Raw genomic sequence first — 16986 nt, forward strand, 5'->3', positions numbered from 1 at the left:
GTTATCTTCAGCTGATCCAGCTTTTTTATCGATACATCTGTACCGTGCTCAACCTACATCTGCTGGAGAGCAAATTGTTCTACCCAGCTACTTTCAGCCCACTCCAACTCATTCCTTGTGGAAGTCTGTTTTATTATCTATATAAAATTCCCAACATATTGCACAAAAAATTCTGAGGCGATTCTTTACCAGCTTTCTTACAACCAACGTGATCAAGCAAGACAATTAGTTTTCTGCCCCATGTTCTCGGTTCCATCATTCCTTCAGCTGTTGATCAACCTCAACTGTATTGAATTGAAACAGATATAGTTGAAGTTTGTACAGACCACAGATTTATGGATAGTTACTACGCAGTATCATTGTTCTATTTTCTCGCTGCATGTGGCCTCTGCTTTCTTTCTTTTTTTTTGAACTGATAGATATCTGCATTTGTTAGTTGTTCTTCATTGTTAACCAAACCCAATTCTATTTCTTTATATTTTCTCTTATTTTCCTAAACCCAGAGAAGGAAGCCTTTTGATCCTTCAAGTCTATTGCCAGCTCTGAAACCAATCCCATTCCCCCACCTATATCCCTGTAATCTATTAGAAACATAGAAAACAGGTACAGGGGGAGGCCATTTGGCCCTTTGAGCCAGTACCGCCATTCATTGTGATCATGGCTGATCATCCACAATCAGTATCCCGTGCCTGCCTTCTCTCCATTTCCCTTGATTCCGCTAGCCCCTCTGGCATATTCTCTCGCATCATGTACCTGCCAGCAGATCTTGCTGGAGCAAACCAACATGGACACCAGGGAAATGTGCAAGACGACACCAGAGATCAGTATCGAACCTGGATGGCTGGAGCTGTGAGTCAGCAGCGTTATCTTCTATGCCACTGGGCCACCCTATTGCCTCTTCTGTGTCTTAGCCCAGAGGTATAGAAGATCATGAATGGAACAGACAGAGTAAATGCAGAGTGTTTTACCCAGAGTAGTGGAATCAAGAACCAGAGAACATAGGTTTAAGGTGAGGGGGGGAAAAATTAATAGGAACCTGAAGGGCCACCTTTTTGCATACCTTTGTGGTAGGTATATGGAATTACTGCCGGAGGAGATAGTTGAGGCAGGTACTACAGCATTTAAGAAAGTTTTGGACAGGTACATGGCTAGGATAGGTTGAGAGGGATATGGACCAAATGCAGTCAAGTGGGACTGTTATAGATGGTGCATGTTGGGCAAGTTGGGCCAAGAGGCCTGTTTCCATCCTGTATAACTCTCTGACTCGACTGCCCTTGTCTCCCCATTCCCCCTCTCCCCACTACAGCAATCTTGGAAATCTCCTTTGTTCAGAAAGTAACATTAACCAAATACTAAACTGAGGAGATAGCTATATGTTGGATTTTAACCAATTAGTTCTGACACCGACCAATTTAGCGAGAATAACTATTAATTAGATGTCCATACCTATTTATAGCACATTAATTATACAGCAGGAACAATACTACAGAATAACCATAAAGTTACTGCTTGTCAGACCAGGGATCCTTCAAGCTTATCACTTGGGAGAAGCTTGTTTTTTTTGCACGAATATGATGCTGGAAAAATATTGTTTGGGATACCTCATAGATTCAGCACATCTTAATTATATTTCTGCATCATTTGAGGCAGTGGGTCATTTTATGCTCATTGTTTATCAGGCAAAAACCTTCAATTGGTTATTAACTGTTGCATTACATGCATTTAATGTGGATAAGTGTGAGGTTATCCACTTTGGTGGTAAGAATAGGAAGGCAGATTATTATCTGAATGGTGTCAAGGCGACATACAACGAGATCTGGGTGCCCTAGTGCATCAGTCACTGAAAGGAAGCATGCAGGTACAGCAGGCAGTGAAGAAAGACAATGGAATGTTGGCCTTCTTAACAAGAGGAGTTGAGTATAGGAGCAAAGAGGTCCTTCTGCAGTTGTACAGGGCCTTAGTGAGACCACACCTGGAGTACTGTGTGCAGTTTTGGTCTCCAAATTTGAGGAAGGATATTCTTGCTATTGAGGGCGTGCAGCATAGGTTCACTAGGTCAATTCCCGGAATGGCAGAACTGTCGTATGTTGAGACTGGAGCGACTAGGCTTGCATACACTGGAATTTAGAAGGATGAGAGGGGATCTTATTGAAACATATAAGATTATTAAGGGATTGGACATGTTAGAGGCAGGAAACATGTTCCCAATGTTGGGGGAGTCCAGAACCAGGGGCCACAGTTTAACAATAAGAGGTAGGCCATTTAGAACAGAGATGAGGAAAAACTTTTTCAGTCAGAGAGTTGTAAATCTGTGGAATTCTCTGCCTCAGAAGGCAATGGAGGCCAATTCTCTGGATGCTTTCAAGAGAGAGCTAGATAGAGCTCTTAAGGATAGCGGAGTCAGGGGGTATGGGGAGAAGGCAGGAACGGGGTACCTATTGAGAATGATCAGCCATGATCACATTGAATGGTGGTGCTGGCTCGAAGGGCCGAATGGCCTACTCCTGCACTTATTGTCTGTTGTCTATTGTCATTACATGTTGGTCCACATATGCTTATTGTGGACATCAACCTGAGTGATCTCTCCCTTTGATTGGCTGTGGTTACAAGTGATATTACATGATCAACAATGAACTGCCTTGCAGCCAAAAGTAGATCAATTACCATCAGTCTGCTAAGCCATGTTGTCAGATAATTATAATTTCTTGCTCATAGAAAGGGTATGACTCGTCAACTTACAAAAGGTCAAGGACCTGAACATTAAGTTGTTTTTTCCCTCCACAGATGCTGTTCGAAATGCTTACTCACCACATTCAAAACATCACTGAAGTCTCACCTGTTCAGCACTGCCTTCAACCACTGACCGTCACCTCACCTTCTGTCTCCTTTTTCTGTTTGTTTACTTATTTATCTATTTATTCACTTCTCTATGTTCTAGTAATCCCTGTAAAGCGTCTTTGAGTGTTTGAAAAGTGCTATATAAATGTAATGCATTATTATTATTATTATTACTATTTCCACTTTTCTCTGTATTTAATTCATATTTCCAATATTTTCAGATTTTTGCTTGTTGGCATATAGATATGCCATTAACTTGTTTTGAGTACCTGCCACACCCTAACAGTTCAGGCAATTCATGTTTAATACTTGCTCCCATTGAAATTGTCAAATTGTGATTTACATTAAGTCAAAAAAATTAATCAGAATTATCAAGCCTGTGATATATTTACCTCACTTGATATAAGAAATAAACATTAGAGGATTGTGAATACCTTCATTTTTAGTACCTGACAAAGCCATGATACCATATCTAAGACTGAATCTGGATTGAGGGAGAAGTCTTTTAAAATTCCAAGTCTGTCTCCTTGCTGAAGACATTAATCAATTATAGACTTCATATGTCCATACTGCCAAACACATGGATCGTACTACAATATTACACTGACACAATGGCTACACTGAGACACAATTTAAAACAACAAACAGCTCTGTCCTAAATGGAGAAACAAGGATGTTGGTTTATACCTAAGATAGGCAAACTGCTTGAGTAAATTAGCGGGTCAGGCAGCATCGCTGGATAAAAAGGATGAGTGCCTTTTTCAGGTCGGAACCCTTTTTAGTCTTCTTGTCTGAAAAAGGGTCCCGACCACAAACATCACCCATCATGCTGCCTGTCCCAGTGAGTTACTCCAGCACTTGTACTGCGTTCTCTTGCCAGAAGTGGCCTATGGCTGATGTGCATCTCCAATGGAACTGTCATGTTGGGAGTGTGGGTGGTATGTCCCAATGGACAGCAGATTCACATTCTTGGAGACCTATTAAAGACAATAGACAATAGGTCTATTAGATAATAGGGCCATTCGGCCCTTTGAGCCAGCACTGCCATTCAATGTGATCATGGCTGACTGATTATCCACAATCAGTACCCCGTTCCTGCCTTCTCCCCATACCCCCTGACTCCGCTATCATTAAGAGCTCTACCTAAATCTCTCTTGAAAGCATCCAGAGAATGGGCCTCCACTGCCTTCTGAGGCAGAGAATTCCACAGATTTGCAACTCTGAGTGAAAGGGTGTTTCCACATCTCCGTTCTAAATGGCCTACCCCTTATTCTTAAACTGTGGCCCCTGGTTCTGGAGTCCCCAACATTGGGAATATGTTTCCTGCCTCTGATATGTGATATGTTCCTGATATGTGTCCAATCCCTTAATAATCTTATATGTTTCAATAAGATCCCCTCTCATCCTTCTAAATTTGTGTATACAAGCCCAGTCACTCCAGTCTTTCAACATACGACAGTTCCCGCCATTCTGGGAATTAACTTAGTGAACCTACGCTGCACTCCCTCAATAGCACGAATGTCCTTCCTCAAATATGGAGACCAAAACTGCACACAGTACTCCAGGTGTGGTCTCACTAGAGCCCTGTACAACTGCAGAAGGACCTCTTTGCTTCTATACTCAACTCTTCTTGTCATGAAGGCCAACATGCCATTAGCTTTCTTCACTTTCTGCTGTACCTGCATGCTTACTTTCAGTGACTGATGAACAAGGACATCCAGATCTCTTTGTACTTCCCCTTTTCCTAACTTGACACCATTCAGATAATAATCTGCCTTCCTGTTCTTACCACCAAAGTGGATAACCTCATATTTATCCACATTAAACTGCATTTGCCCACTCACACAACCTGTCCAAGTCACCCTGCATCCTCTTAGCACCCTCCTCACAGTTCGCACTGCCACCCAGCTTTGTGTCATCTACAAATTTGCTAATGTTACTATTAATTCCTTCATCTAAGTCATTAATGTATATTGTAAATAGCTGCGGTCCCAGCACCGAGCCTTGCGGTACCCCACTAGTCACTGCCTGCCATTCTGAAAGGGACCCGTTAATCCCTACTCTTTGTTTCCTGTCTGCCAACCAATTTTCTATCCATGTCAGTACCCTACCTCCAATACCATGTGCTCTCATTTTGCCCACTATTCTCCTATGTGGGACCTTATCAAAGGCTTTCTGAAAGTCCAGGTACACTACATCCACTGGCTCTCCCTTGTCAATTTTCCTAGTTACATCCTCAAAAAATTCCAGAAGATTAATCAAGCATGATTTCACGTTCGTAAATCCATGCTGACTTGGAACGATCCTGTTACTGCTATCCAAATGTTCCGCAATTTCTTCTTTTATAATTGACTCCAACATCTTTCCCACCACTGATGTCAGGCTAACTGGTCTATGATTTCCCGTTTTCTTTCTCCCTCCTTTCTTAAAAAATGGGATAACATTAGTTACTCTCCAATCCACAGGAACTAATCCTGAATCCTTGAGAAGCTCTGGGGCTGGGAACCTTGCAAATCTGCTGGAGGATATATCACAGATATGTCCTTGCAATCTCAAAGCATCTCCAAACACTAGAACCCAGCATGATATGAAAGCAATATATGCTTGATTGGCAGTACACTTGTCCCTTTCCCTGCAGCACTGGAGCATTGTGTGGCCTCCGCCTGTGTTATAACAGAAGCCACGGCCTTTGCCAATTACCACAGTATCAGGAGAATATACATGGATCTGGCCATGCCTTCCTAGAACGGATGACCAAGGTTTCAAAGGTTTCAAAGGCCTTTTATTTTCACATGTACCAATTAAGATACAGTGATATGCGAATTACCATACAGCCACATGGAAAAAAAAAGCAACAAGACACACAACTACATAAAAGTTTACGTAAGCATCCACCACAGCGGATTCCCCACATTCCTCACTGTGATGGAACGCAAAAAAGTTGAATCCACATCCTCTTTATTTCTCCCGCGGTCAGGGCAGTCGAACCATCCATCGGGGCGATCAAAGCTTCCGCAGCCGGTGGTCGAAGCACCCGCAGCGGGGCGGTCAAAACTCTCGCGGCTTGGAGTTCCCGATGTCGGTCTCTGACCAGAGACCGCGGGCTCCGTGATGTTAAAGTCTGCAGGCACCCACGGTTGGAGCTCCGAAATCGATCCCTGGCAAAGGGATCGCGGGCTCTGCGACGTTAAAGTAGGCTCCCCGGGTGGATCTCTCAAAATCGGTCTCCAGCAAAGGCTGCCAACTCCTCAATGTTAGGCCGCAGTGTGGACGGAGATATGATACGGAATTAAATTGCATCTCCGTCGACGTAAGAGATTAGAAAAAGTTTTCCCCACCCACCACATAAAACAAGCTAAAGAACACTAAAAACATACATTTAGCACATACTATTTAAACACAAAGAAAGAAAGGACAGACAGACTGTTGGCGTGGCAGCCATTGCTAACGCCACCCGGCGACATTGTGACTACTTGGAAGCACCTGCACAGGGTTGCACTGTGTCTTTGACATCTTATGCAGAGCTTCTGCCCATTCCAGACAGTCCCGAAAATCTTGTGGAAATGCCACCAACTTGAAAGCTTCCCTTCAAATTACACACCACCTGACTCATTGTCAGAGTTATAAATCCTGTAATATATCCTCCGCTCTCCCCCCTCCCCACTCTCGTCCCTTCAACTCTGCAGAAATACCTTCATCACAAAGTCTGTAGCAGTTAAAGAATAAAGCTCACCACTTAATTCTCAAGGACATTTAAAGATAGCATTGTCAGTGATGCCTGGATCCTGAAAATATTTTTTTAAGATCTCATCTGCCTCATATATATTGTAGTCTTTGCAGAACTGGCATGTTGTTCGTTTGCTCCTTGGAATAGGTGGATGAACTAGCCATATGACACTCTAGCCTGCTAAAGTCATACGACATGGAAACAGTCCTCTCGAGCCAACACATTCATGCCAACCAAGGTCCCCACCTAAGCTAGTCCTATTTGCCTTTATTAGTCAAGTCAAGTCAAGTCAATTTTATTTGTATAGCACATTTAAAAACAACCCACGTTGCCCAAAGTGCTGTACATCAGTTCAGGTACTAAGAACGAACATGCAATGGCACACAAACATAACAGCACATACATAAACAGTTCACAGCGCCCCCTCAGAGGGCCTCAAACGCTAGGGAGTAGAAATATGTTTTGAGCCTGGACTTAAAGGAGTCGATGGAGGGGGCAGTTCTGATGGGGAGAGGGATGCTGTTCCACAGTCTAGGAGCTGCAACCACAAAAGCGCGGTCACCCCTGTGCTTAAGCCTAGATCGCGGGATAGTGAGTAGCCCTAAGTCAGCTGACCTGAGGGACCTGGAGAGGTGGGTTAGAAGATTTTTATATAGGGGGGGCAAGCCCGTTTAGGGCTTTGTATGTGAATAGGGCTTTGTATGTTATTAGGCCCAGGTCCCTCTAAACCTCTCCTTTCCAAGTACCCCTTTTAAATATTGTTATTTAGATGCCTCAACCACATGGTATATCACCTTGCAAAGAACCAACTTTTAGCTATCCTTTTACTGAACATGAATTTCATGGATTGCGCGTGTGGGTGCTGGAGATACACAGCGAAGGTGTATGTTTTTTCTTCCTCCATGGATAATCACCTGGTAGGGTTGAACTAAATATGATATTTTGTGCATCTGAAATAAGATGCCACAATTATACGGTCACAGTAAGGAGAAAGGAGTAGTTATCGGACAAAAATGATATGTACGAAGGGAGGTGAATGGTTCGTAGTGTCAGATTAATTATCAGGATACAATTAGACTGACAAGATTCTGAGATGAGGGGTGGTGGAGAATATTAAAAGGGTCCCAACCCAAAATGTCACCTCTATATGTTCTCTAGAGATGCTGCCTGACCCGATGAGTCACATCAGCATTCTGTGTCTAGAGACATAGAAACATAAAAAATAGGTGCAGGAGGAGGCCCTTCGGCCCTTCGAACCAGCACCGCCATTCATTGTGATCCTGGCTGATCATCCACAATCAGTAACCCACCTTTGGTATCACAATCTACCTTTGGTGAGAATCTTAGTAGTATTAAATGGGAGGGTTTTCTCAGAAGAAAAATATTGTGAATAAAGTGCTGAAAGATGATCTCAGTCAAAATCAACGTGTTTTGTGGTTTGTTGTGGAAGAAAATTGTCGGTCTTAACTGGTTCATCGGTTTAGTGACTTTAACGAATGTTACATTTGTGACCACCCTACCTGCTTAAATTAAAAGTTATTTAGAGAAGAGAAGGATTTAAGGGAAGAAAGTATGAACACGTAGAGTCGTAATTAAAATGTAAATTACAAGGTTTAGTGACAGTGCCCAACACCACATCTCCATTCTGCACTATTTGCAAATATTTTTAACTTAATACAATATTGATTAACAGGTTTTTTTCCAGCTTTGAACATTTTTAAATTCTCATCTATCAACAAAATGTTGTCAACTTTCATGTTCTTTATAACTGTGTATCAAAAGGTATTACTTTTATAAATAATTTACAATTGAGAAGCTTGCAGCACTTACACAGATGCGCAGGTTCCTTAGTCATCAATAATGTGTCAAAAAACATGACAATAAAACATTTACCTTATCCTGTACCTGTCAGGGCCCCTTCCGCGATACTGTTGAAGTATGGCAACAGCGCTACAAGCCTTTGGAGCCATCCGTCCGGGTGGCAACATCAATCACATCAGAGAAGGAGGCCAGGGAGGAGATGAAAAGAGAAGAATGGAGAAATCGTATACATGACAATAGGTAAGTCATTATCTTCAACATCAATGGTACTTATTGTTATGTAGCTTGTTATTGTTGTTATCCTTCAGTATTAATTATACCTTAGAATTATTGATTTGTTAAAACAATAATATATATTGCATTTCGTTAAAAAAATTAAATACTTCCACTTTATATTTATTGATTATTCATGGCGAAACAATAATATATAGTAATTGGTTCTTGGCCGCATGGGGGCATTAGGTGTATGTAGCAGGCAATGCACATGTCGGAAGATGATAGCAACAGGAGTATAACAAGCTGGATCTAGTTTTGTTTATTTATTATGATTAAGCTGTGCATATCTGTTGTGGCACAATTCCAACAAAGTCTCTTCGCAATAATATTGGTCTGTGAAATCAAGGTATAATGGTTTAAAGTGTAATTGGGTGGGTGAAGTAATTGGCAATGGAACAAGAGGTGGCCATGAAATGACTTCCAGTTATTTTTTTTTATGGAGTTGAAAGGGATGCATCTGCTTCCATATGCTGCACCATTATATATTTTTTTCATGAATTTAATTTTCTGTTGGTTTGTGAAAAATACCAATTTTTACATATTTGGTAATACTGAACACAAGAGAATTGAACTAATTTTCATTTTAAATCATAACGTGCAGGCCCTCTGCAAGCACATTTTATGAAGTGAGTTTTCAGTGCTATCAGATGGGGAATGTTGGCTTGTTAAATGTCCTTTTTGTCCGATAACTACTTCTTTCTCCTTACTGTGACCGTATAACTGTGGCATCTAATTTGCCGCTGATTTCTGCCCAGATGCAGTGTGATCCAATTGCATGGCCAGAGTTTTATCAACAGGGAAGTGACACAGGTTGTGAATGAAACTAAATTCTTGTATGAAATCTTACTTTCCCATTTAAACTTACTTTCCCATAACTTAGACTATCTTGCCTCTCATAGATGAGCAATTCTAATAGGGCAGAATGCATGCACCACACGTGATGGGTACTAGAGCTGGCATGTGTTTGTATTAACAATTTGATTTTACTGCCTCTATAATATAAACCCCTCACTGAATAATGCAAGGGAAACATTATTAATGCCAATTATCGATTCGTCCAAGCTGTACTCCAGCTCTTATGAATTGATAATTGGCAATAATAGTTCTTATTCCATATGTAGATTTATGTGAAAATAAATAAAGAGCATAATATTAAATAATTGTCATACTGCTGCATTGCACATCACTGACCGTAATAAAAGAAAAGTTTTAATATGATATCATATCCATTCTGATTTATCAGCACTCAGATTGTATCACCTGTAATTGTATAGTTAATTTTTCTGCTTGGATATAAGCAGCAGTGAATTTCCATGAAAAACTATAATATTGGAAGATGAATGCATTATTAATGCAATAGTTTGGTGCCTGAAGCTCCAGAAGAAGTTTGAAAGCTTAGGTGCTGTTGAGAACTGTTAAGAAAAATCATCTTTCTGTGCAAGAGGTATCTATAACATCATGTTATAATGTACAACATCATGTTATAATATACATCAGTTAATGTCAAGAAATAGTTTTCTAGATGTGATGCTGGAGATATATACGTACAGTTGCTCAGAACTGATTAGTTCACTCAGCTTTCTGAGTCAGATGATGAAATAGGGAAATGCTTTTAAGGCATAGAGAAAGCTGGTGAGTCTGTGGTAAAGCATAACTCGTGTCAACGGATTGATACACAATCTGAAAATACTGACAGGGTTCAGGGACAGTGATTTCACGAATGTAAGCAATGGCATACTGTCCTCATTGGTATGACTGGCTGGTTTTGCTCCAAGTTCACCAAATGAATGTAGATTGTCAGAAGGTCAGTCACATGGTGCCATTTGGGATCTGATTGGATCATATGAGACAAACTAGGCTAACTGTGAGATAAATTCTCCGATAGATATCTAACTTTGCTGTGACGCAGCCTTAGGAGTGTGCCAACTATTAAGACACAAGAGAAGATGAATATCCAGTCCTCATATGTTGACAACATCTTTGATCACAGCACCATCAGTGAATAGGTCCCCTTATGCTTGTCTGCATGCCAACCTAAACTCCTGCAGTCATGTCAAGACTGGCAGCCTGAACCTGGACCATCTATACCCAGAGATGTTTGAGATTCTACTCTCAGGCCTTTTGGAGTTTCTTCCTTTAAAGATTAACATCCCCCCTTCTGCCATGATGCAATCACACAGAAGCACTGTGGCAAAGACGCCTCAAAGATAAGGTTTAGGGAGTATTTGATATATATTTAACATATGTTTCATTTAAACATTTGGTTTGAAATGTTGACTTTGTGTTGGATTTTATTTTGTCCTTGAAGTTAAGTGGAGGTTCTGATGATCATCATGCGGGAAGGTAAGTTGGGAACAAGTGAAGAACAATAAATTGGGATCATGTTTATTAGCACTGCAGTCTAATGACTTGGTTTCAGCCTAGCAAAAAGGGTCTGAAGAAGGGTCCCAATCTGAAATGTCACCTATCCATCTCTTCCAGAGATGCTGCCTGATCTGCTGAGTTACTCCAGCACTTTGCTCCTATAGACCAGTTAGTCTGACATCAGTGGTGGGGAAGATGCTGGAGTCAATTATAAAAGACAAAATTGCGGAGCATTTGGATAGCAGTAACAGGATCGTTCCGAGTCAGCATGGATTTACGAAGGAGAAATCATGCTTGACTAATCTTCTGGAACAAGAAGACAGATTATTATCTGAATGGTGTCAAGTTAGGAAAAGGGGACGTACAACGAGATCTGGGTGTCCTAGTGCATCAGTCACCGAAAGGAAGCATGCAGGTACAGCAGGCAGTGAAGAAAGCCAATGGAATGTTGGCCTTCATAACAAGAGGAATTGAGTATAGGAGCAAAAAGGTCCTTTTGCAGTTGAATAGGGCCCTAGTGAGACCGCTCCTGGAGTACTGTGTGCAGTTTAGGTCTCCATATTTGAGGAAGGATATTCTTGCTATTGAGGGCATGCAGCGTAGGTTTACTAGGTTAATTCCTAGGTTAATTCCCGGAATAGCGGGACTGTCATATGTTGAAAGACTGGAGCGGCTAGGCTTGTATACACTTGAATTTAGAAGGATGAGAGGGGATCTTATTGAAACATATAAGATTATTAAGACGTTGGACATGTGAGAAGCAGGAAACATGTTCCCAATGTTGGGGGAGTCCAGAACCAGGGACCACAGTGTAAGAATAAGGGGTAGGCCATTTAGAACAGAGATGAGGTAAAACTTTTTCATTAGAGAGTTGTACATCTGTGGAATTCACTGCCTCAGAAGGCAGTGTAGGCCAATTCTCTGAATGCATTCAAGAGAGCTAGATAGAGCTCTTAAGGATAGCGGAGTCAGGGGGTATGGGGAGAAGGCAGGAACGGGGTACTAATTGAGAATGATCAGCCATGATCACATTGAATGGTGGTGCTGGCTCGAAGGGTCGAATGGCCTCCTCCTGCACCTATTGTCTATTGTCTATTCCTCCTTTCCTCTTACACTTCCCGTTCTCTTCCACCTCTTTTCCTTTTTGTCCAGCTCCTGCTTTGCAGATGTAACTTTGCTTTATCAACAATTTGACTGGCAGAATCATTCTGAAATGAGCATCAAAGTGACTCTCCCAAGACTTACTATAGTGACAGACTATGGTATCACAAAATGCTGGAGTAACTCAGCAGGTTAGGCAGCATCTAGGAGAGAGGGAATGGGTGATGTTTCGGGTCGAGACCCTTCTTCAGACCTTCGACTTGTGCAGTTCTGCAGTTATTTTCCTACACATAGTGACAGACTATAGTGTGCTGCATGCACACAGTCTTGCAATGATGCTGACGCAAAGCAAGGCTGTAGTATGTTCTATCGGGTTGTAGCACAGCATTTGTCATACAGACATCATCCTTATCCGCGTGACCTGAAATCAGAAGCTAAGAAGCAAGAACTAAGAACTTGGTTTTCATTGAAAAACCATCACCATTTTCTAGTGCACAGAATGAGTATATTTTGGACAGTAACCATCATGATGCACTATGCATGGTTACATACCAGCTATACATTCAAAGTTGTTTCTTTTTCTCGATGTGACACTGCGGCAGGTTTGGGGAAAGTATACAGTATAGCTTGCTATAGGGCTTCCTACCTTCGCTGCCCAGCATCTTCTCCTTCTATGTAAGAAGGAACTGCAGGTGCTGGTTTAAACCGAAGATAGACACAAATAGCTGGAGTAACTCAGTGGGACAGGCATTTCTGGAGAGAAGGAATGGGTGACGTTTCCTGTCACCCATTCCTTCTCTCCAGAGATGCTGCCTGTCCCGCTGAGTTACTCCATCTTTTTGTGTCTTTCTTCATCTATCCCTTAATTCGGTCAATATCAACTCCAGAAAATCTGCGAATCAGTCACATCCAATGAAAAATGCATTGTTAGTAATCTTCCCCTTTCCACGCCTTTAACTATTTAAAATGATATCTCTCTTTCACTGTTTCCTGTGATCAGTTCAGTGTGTCCACTCCAAACTTAACCTGCGTCAATGTTAATTCTCCCACCCCAACATTGGTCAGTGCATTTGTATAAAAGATAGAATTCACTATCGTCCAATGAGAAGAAAATGTAATCCAGCATATGTTCCTATCTTTTAAATTTAACTGCCTTATACTTTGCTCCCCTTCATTTACATTTCTGGCACTTCCTTGCAATTCTGTTCCATATTAGTTGTTTCAGTGTTGTTCCTGTTGCATTTTCATTGAATTGTAGGATAAAGAATATAAATCTGTGTGAGGTCTCCCTTCAGCCTCTGATGCACCAGAGAAACCAGTTCAAGTTTGTCCTACCTCTCCTTATAGCTAATACCCTCTAATCCAGGCAGTATTCTGGTAAAAATGCTGTTCTCTTGTTTCAAAATGTTATTTTTGTATTTATCTGCTCTTGTCTGCATAATGTCTATTATTTCTATGTTTAAATACTCAGCCCTTTTTATTACATTTTTAATCTTCCTCCTTTTTGTACCTCTTCACAGTAATGATTAGTATCATTAATAATGTTTGTTATCTTTGACCCATATTATTTACATTTGTTTAAACACTTCTATTATTAAAGATTACACAAATAAATGGAATAGCAAGTTAATAAATAATATACTGAAAACTATAATAAATCATCAATTATGATTTTTATAGCTTTACAATAACTTTCCGTCAGAAGCTATCCACAATTTGTATAATAAATGAGCCAAAGTTGTAGCTCTTGGCCAAACTTAAGGTTCAATGTTTAAGTAATGATGGTAATTCATTTGTGAGTTACACAAAGTTAAGGAGGGAAAAGATGCATTCAAAGGGTTTTTCTGCAAGTTAAAAATATTTCCTGCTGTAATTATCTATTGCTACCAATATTGTTTCCATTCTGTGAAACATCACTTCCCTAAAATAATGAGTAAATGCATGCCCTAATAGTAAAACAGCCCTATCAAGTAGGTGTCTTACTGGGAACATTATACCAGTAATTTTACCAGATAGAATCTATCAATATGGCTCTAGTAGACTTTAACGAGAATGAGCTTTGTCAAATAAGACAGTTGTGCGTATGTCGCTGTGGTGTTTTGAATTTTGGAGAGCAATTTGACTCATTAGTCAATATTATTTTAGATTTTCATTAACCCACTTACCTACTACATATTAAGTATGGTAGGGAGAATGTTGAAGTGTTTTGTTTCATGTTGCAGCACATTAACTATGATTTCTAGAGTATTTGTAATTCCTACATATATAAAACATGCAGAGAACTAATTCAACCTTTTGTCTTTACTATTTCAATAAACACACATAAGCTAAGCTTGTTCTGAACTTCTGAAATTCATTGTAAGTAGTCCATTTTCCTCTAATTTAGTGGGAAGCCAGTTATCTCAGTTTCCAATTAAATAAGCTGGAGTAATTTTAATTTGTATAGAAATAGTTTTCGCTTATTCATTTGTAATTCCTTTCCTAAGGTTTTTAGCTGTTTGGTTAAAACCATTCTGGGCATAGGTCCAAACTGAAAAATCCATTCCAAAGAACTAATAATTTTGGTATTACTTATGCGACTGATGAAAATTAATTTCATATGACAGCTTTACTCATTTCAGAATCATTTTTGTAGTTGTCAAGCAGAAAATCCACACTCAAAAGATAAATCCTATCTTGCGACAAAATACAAAGAATTCTAATGCTACCATTTAAACGTTTTGAAAAGGATCCCAAGGGATGGCTTCTTACTAATATAAGCTACTTAAGAAATTAAGGATATCCTTTTCATATAATAATAAAATTTTGACTGCAAAGTTATTTTACTTTCAAACTAACTTCCTTCATGTATGGATCTGTGCACAGCAACAAGATCATTTTATTTTGAATATTTTAAGGTAATATATATAGTTAAATCAGGAATGTCATTACAACTGTAAAATTTATATTTCTATTTAATTGAATACATAGAAATAGACTATGCTTACAATATTACCTTGGAATCTTTTCTTTCATATATAATAACCCTCAATTCTTGAATACATCACTGCTCAAGTGAATGGTGTGGAATATATTTTTCTTTGAGATAATGGAAGTGAAATCATATAAATGATACCTTATTCTAAAAATAATACTCATGTTCTTTAAAAATAAAATGTTGCAGAGATATTATTTTCCTCTCTTATTATCACAAATTTCAGCTTTTCCCTTAGTTATTGAAGTTGAAAGGTTACATGATTTTTTTGTTGGTCTCATAACCATATGTAATGTATTCCTCGTTGACTGGGCTAATGTGACAAATGATAACCACTGTGATACTTAAATATGAGTAATCTTCCTTCCACAAAAATGCTTTGGTGTAGATGAAAAAGTATACTTTCATGGTTCTTGCATTTAAAATGTTTACAGAAAAAGGTTTTGTTTAAAATCTCAAAATTGAAATTATTAATTAATTAACCCTGAATTGTTATACAAAGGTATATCTAAAATGCATTAGACTTTAATTTTGCAGTACTATACAGTGAAGGGAAAATGTTGAGTATGGTGCACCAGGCACGTCTAATAATTGGCAAATAGAAATAGAAATAGAAAATAGGTGCAGGAGAAGGCCATTCGGCCCTTCGAGCCAGCACCGCCATTCAATGTGATCATGGCTGATCATTCTCAATCAGTACCCCGTTCCTGCCTTCTCCCCATACCCCCTGACTCCGCTATCCTTAAGAGCTCTATCTAGCTCTCTTGAATGTATTCAGAGAATTGGCCTCCACTGCCCTCTGAGGCAGAGAATTCCACAGATTCACAACTCTGACTAAAAAAGTTTTTCCTCATCTCTGTTCTAAATGGCCTACCCCTTATTCTTAAACTGTGGCCCCTGGTTCTGGACTCCCCCAGCATTGGGAACATGTTTCCTGCCTCTAACGTGTCCAACACCTTAATAATTTTATACGTTTCGATAATATCCCCTCTCATCCTTCTAAATTCCAGTGTATACAAACCTAGTCGCTCCAGTCTTTCAACATATGACAGTCCCGCCATTCCGGGAATTAACCTAGTAAACCTACGCTGCACGCCCTCAATAGCAAGAATATCCTTCCTCAAATTTGGAGACCAAAACTGCACACCTTGCATGAGGATCACAAACTAATTCACAATCTTCCTTTCATATTTTATTTCACCCTATCTGAGTCACTTTTAATGCACCTGGTATTGTAAAGGTATGTCCCTTCTTGGATGGTATCTCTGATTATGCCACCAATGGTATCTGAGTTCTCTTATTTTCTAAACTTAGTTTACAGCCTATTGTAGGCAAGATACAGATTCAAATACCTTTATGGTATTCTGGAAACAAGATCCAGTCCTTTTTTTAAAAAAAGCCTATGATTCATTGTCTTTCTAAATTCCACATGTCAAAAGTTAATTTGAGAAATTGGATAATTTAACCTAAGATATAATGTACATCCGATTACCGGCAGAATATATGAAGTTAGTTAAAAAAAAACAGCATTTATTTCCTGCATTCTCTTCATCATTCCTAATAGGCTCAGGGCACTTAAGTTGTCCTTCAGCTTAAAAGTACTCTCTGTTTTGGTTTACCAATACCTCGCTCAATGTCAAACACTGTTTGTCACAGCTTGTGGAGTGGAAATGGAGCTGGAGTCTGATTGCCAACTTGATCCAAATCATACTGTGTTTTTACTCCACTTGTGGTTTGTTCCTCGTTCGCTAGCTCAGCATTAGATTATACAGATAGGTAGATGTGGAAGGGGCCAAGGTGCTAGAACTTTCTTACCAGCTTCATTCACATCAACCACCAAAAAGCATTTATTGGTTAAAAAAAGTTTTCAGATTGTAGGATCTTT

General features: G+C 39.8%; 1 protein-coding gene across 1 annotated transcript in view; it reads left to right on the forward strand.

The window, feature by feature from the left end:
* The window catches only part of spata17 (spermatogenesis associated 17), a 197156-nt gene that overhangs the window by 59753 nt on the left and 120417 nt on the right, over window positions 1–16986 (forward strand). The window contains 1 exon segment of the mRNA XM_078404922.1: window positions 8478–8626. Within this exon segment, the coding sequence (XP_078261048.1) occupies window positions 8478–8626 (149 nt within the window).

The sequence above is a fragment of the Rhinoraja longicauda genome, chromosome 9, assembly GCF_053455715.1.
Source record: "Rhinoraja longicauda isolate Sanriku21f chromosome 9, sRhiLon1.1, whole genome shotgun sequence".
Lineage (NCBI taxonomy): Eukaryota > Metazoa > Chordata > Chondrichthyes > Rajiformes > Arhynchobatidae > Rhinoraja > Rhinoraja longicauda.